Source organism: Rosa rugosa, chromosome 6 (assembly GCF_958449725.1).
Source record: "Rosa rugosa chromosome 6, drRosRugo1.1, whole genome shotgun sequence".
Lineage (NCBI taxonomy): Eukaryota > Viridiplantae > Streptophyta > Magnoliopsida > Rosales > Rosaceae > Rosa > Rosa rugosa.
Genome location: NC_084825.1, coordinates 1,794,235 through 1,797,813, shown reverse-complemented (window position 1 = coordinate 1,797,813; position 3,579 = coordinate 1,794,235). Strand labels below are relative to the sequence as shown.

At 38.0% G+C, this 3,579-nt stretch overlaps 1 protein-coding gene across 1 annotated transcript; it reads left to right on the top strand.

Moving 5' to 3' along the window:
• The first annotated feature begins 440 nt into the window (after window positions 1–440).
• Window positions 441–1,192, top strand: LOC133715532 (uncharacterized). The gene has a single exon (XM_062142053.1). The coding sequence runs from the start codon at window positions 700–702 to the stop codon at window positions 907–909; it is 210 nt and encodes a 69-aa protein (XP_061998037.1). The 5' UTR covers window positions 441–699; the 3' UTR covers window positions 910–1,192.
• Window positions 1,193–3,579: the final 2,387 nt, after the last annotated feature.

Below are 3,579 nucleotides of genomic sequence, written 5' to 3'. Positions count from 1 at the left end.
AATGACCATTACATACCATTTCGCTGTTATTTGGATAGACAGATAATAAGATATGTTAGTACCCGCAGTAATACGTAGAGCTATGTCCACTCATTAGACATTAAATAAAATATATTTCTTAGTTTAATATAATATCTATCTACTATTTAGTTTTTACTATGCTTAGGATGAAAAATTAACGCAGAAATTGACTCCCGAAAAAATACGGTATAAGAAATAAAATGTAGGATATATCCAATGAATCCAGTGTCGACTGATGATTATCTAATACATAACTCGGTTTGTCTTGATAAGAAGAAAAGTAGAAATTGAAGATGACTATCATACCAATTTGGGATTGTGGACGTATCCAGCACGGGAGTTACTCATGAAACCTCTGCTAGAATTTTCCCGTTAAAGGCTAGTTACTTCTTTCCTTATACTTGCTATAAAAGCGTGACTCATACAGTGACACTGTGACAGTAAAGGTCTGCACATTTCTGATCACCAGGTCAGGCACTCACAACCCCACAAAAACCCAACTACCAGTCCCTCTTGCCCATCTATCCATTTCTCTTCTTTTCTTCCCAAACCTTCTTCCACCTTCCAGAACATTTTGCCTCTCTCTCTGTCTCTCTATCAAATCTTCAAGACCCTTTTGGCTCTAATTGAATTGGGAAATTGGGTTTTGATCAGTCTCGTTAGAAGATAAGAGCGGAGATGTTTTTGCAGTTGTTTTTCACGGTGGCTTTCTCGGCGGTGCCTCTGACTCTTTACGTTCCGCCGCTCCGAAGCTTAAACCCGTTTGTGGAGACCATGGAGGATCTAATGTTGGAATCCAGAACCTACACGAATAGGGTCTACCCACGTGTCCGCCATCTCTGGCGTAGGATCTTGGATTGTTTGCTTTGCAGCACCACCACCAGGTAGATTCATTCTTCAGTTTAAGCTGGTCCAATTGTTCAGATCATCATCATCATCACTTCCGATCACATCGGTCTTATGAGTTGCTATCATATGTAATATTTATAAATATCAAACGAATCACAAACAAATTTCTGATGATGCCTTCTTGTTTTAGCTTCTGGGGGTAAATAAGTTTTTTCTTTTTAGTTGTTTATCTTGTAAATTGTTGTAATTGAGTGAGAACCGTTTGATGCCGTATGTTACAGAGGTGGGTTTAGTGATCGAATATATTTCCTGGTTCGTTTTCTGGGTTTCTTGTTTAATGTGATTATCAGAATTTAGAAATCTGGGTTTTACTAGGTCTAAGTATGATTTCATCATCGTACTCATGGGTATTGCTAAATAAAATTAGCATTATCAATTTTAGAAATCAGAAAATAACATTCAGGCAAGTGTATGATCCTGATTGGGCCGCTGCCCGCTGATCAAGGCAGGGGCCACGGTTCATCCGTACTATTCATGTGATAACACAGTACAGGGTGAGTTCTAGCTTAATTAGGAAATAAGACATTCATGATTCATTCCCTACTTATCGTTACAGCTGTTTGCTGATCTGAAAGGCAATGATGAGATAATTCTTGAAGGAGTTGATCTGCTTGCTCTTTTTACTCTAGTTATTTCCGGGGAAAATCATGAGTATCCCGGAAGGTTTCCAACTTTCCGGGGTACTACAAAAACAGGGTTGACATGCACTACAAAAACAGGGGTGACATGCAAGCTTTAGAGACTCACGAAATACGACTTTTACGACCAAGACAGACTAATATAACTCGCAAAAATACCGTATATTTTCTTTTAGAGAAATTAATGAGTATTGTTATGTATCTTCCTAATCTACATCATACAAGTATATATGTAGAGCCTCACAAAATAGTAAAAGGACTGACAATACCGCCTACATGGTGTGAATCATGTGATAATTATAAGACAATGCTATCTAGAATGAATGAACTTTGTCATTTTTCATATTACTACAAGAAGTATCTCGTTTCTTTGCATACACCAAACGTGAATACTTGCTGAAACTATAGGCAAAACACTCAATAAAGAGACCAAATCTTCAGTGAAATACATATCTTAGCTTCGATCCTTTTTTATTACATTCTTTCAATTCCTTTGTATATAAAGAGAAATAAGTTTTTATTTGTGGCGGAATTGTCTTGAAGTTACTTAAAAGATGGTCAAATTTTGCATATGTGATTTATAATGGAGAGAAGTATGAGAATTTTTTTTTTCTTTTTTGAGGAGAGAAGTATGAGATGTTATTGAGATTAGAAGATTAATTTTATACTCAATTATAAGAATAATTTTATTGAGATTCACACATAAAGGGAAAGAAGTGAAAATGTTCCCATTTTTGAGTTTTCAATGGCTAGTGAGAAACTACGTAGATGGTAAGTGAAGAGTAGAAGCTAAATAAAAAAAAGGGTTTTTGTCCATTTACCCCATTTATAGAGATCTTCCTTAATATCCCATTAAGATTTTTTTTTTGTTTTTTATTTTTTTTTAATACCATTTTAGCCTCACCTCTTTGTTACTGAGAGAGAGAGAGAGAAATCATAGGAGACTTCGCCGGAGCCTCGTCACCGGCCGCCAGAATCCGATAACTGGTCGCCGGATTCCGGCCAACTTTCGCCTAAATTCGGCCACGGGTCACCGGAATCCGGTCACTGGTTGCCGGATTCCGGTCACCGGTCGCCGCTCACCGAACTTTTCTGAATACCTTGCCGGTGGTCCCCAAAGATGTCTATTGCCCCTAATAGACGTCTATTGTCCCCCATTACCCCCTAATAGACGTCTATTGCCCCCTATAGACGTCTATTGGCCTCAATAGTCTATTACCCCCTAATAGACGTCTATTGCCCCCCAATAGAAGGATAATAAACCTATATTGCCCCCCAATAGACGTCTATTGCCCCCTCCCAATAAACGTCTATTGCCCCCCAATAGAACTTTCGGTAGTCGGAATGGGAACTAATCTTCCTAAAATTAGACAAATAAAACTTTGATTAAAGAAAAAAACGAAGAGATTATATCAATTTAAAAACGTCTATTGGAGGGCAATAGACGTCTATTGCCCACCAATAGACATTCAAAACTTTTTTTTTCTTTTCCTTCTGCCCCATTACTTACAAAAAAAAAGAGGCTTTAATGGAACCACTTAAGACTAAGTTCATGTCATATTGGTTGTCCTAGAATCTCTACAATCTACATTAAAGCCATTGAAGCCGATCATAGTTTATATCATACAATCTACAAAAGAAAACTGGTTGTACCTGCAACAGTTGACAACAATCTAATATCAAAATAAACTCTAAGTCATGTTCATGTACCTATAGCATATCTCCATATATTATGAACAATCCAACACTTGAATCACACAACATACAACAAGACTAGACTAATCTTCAAAGCTGATTCAGAATCCATGGAAACCAATCTTCTTCTCAGAGCATTTGAAGTTCAGATTGAGATTTGGTGGCCCGAGAAGGTTCGAATCGGCGGTATGTCTCATTGGGGTCGAGCTCGGGTTCGAGACTGCAATCAGAATTCTCGAGCAGAATCCGACAATATCGGACTAGGTCATCGGCGCTCCTGCGTTCTCAAAGGCATCGAAGATTTTCCGGTCGCGGT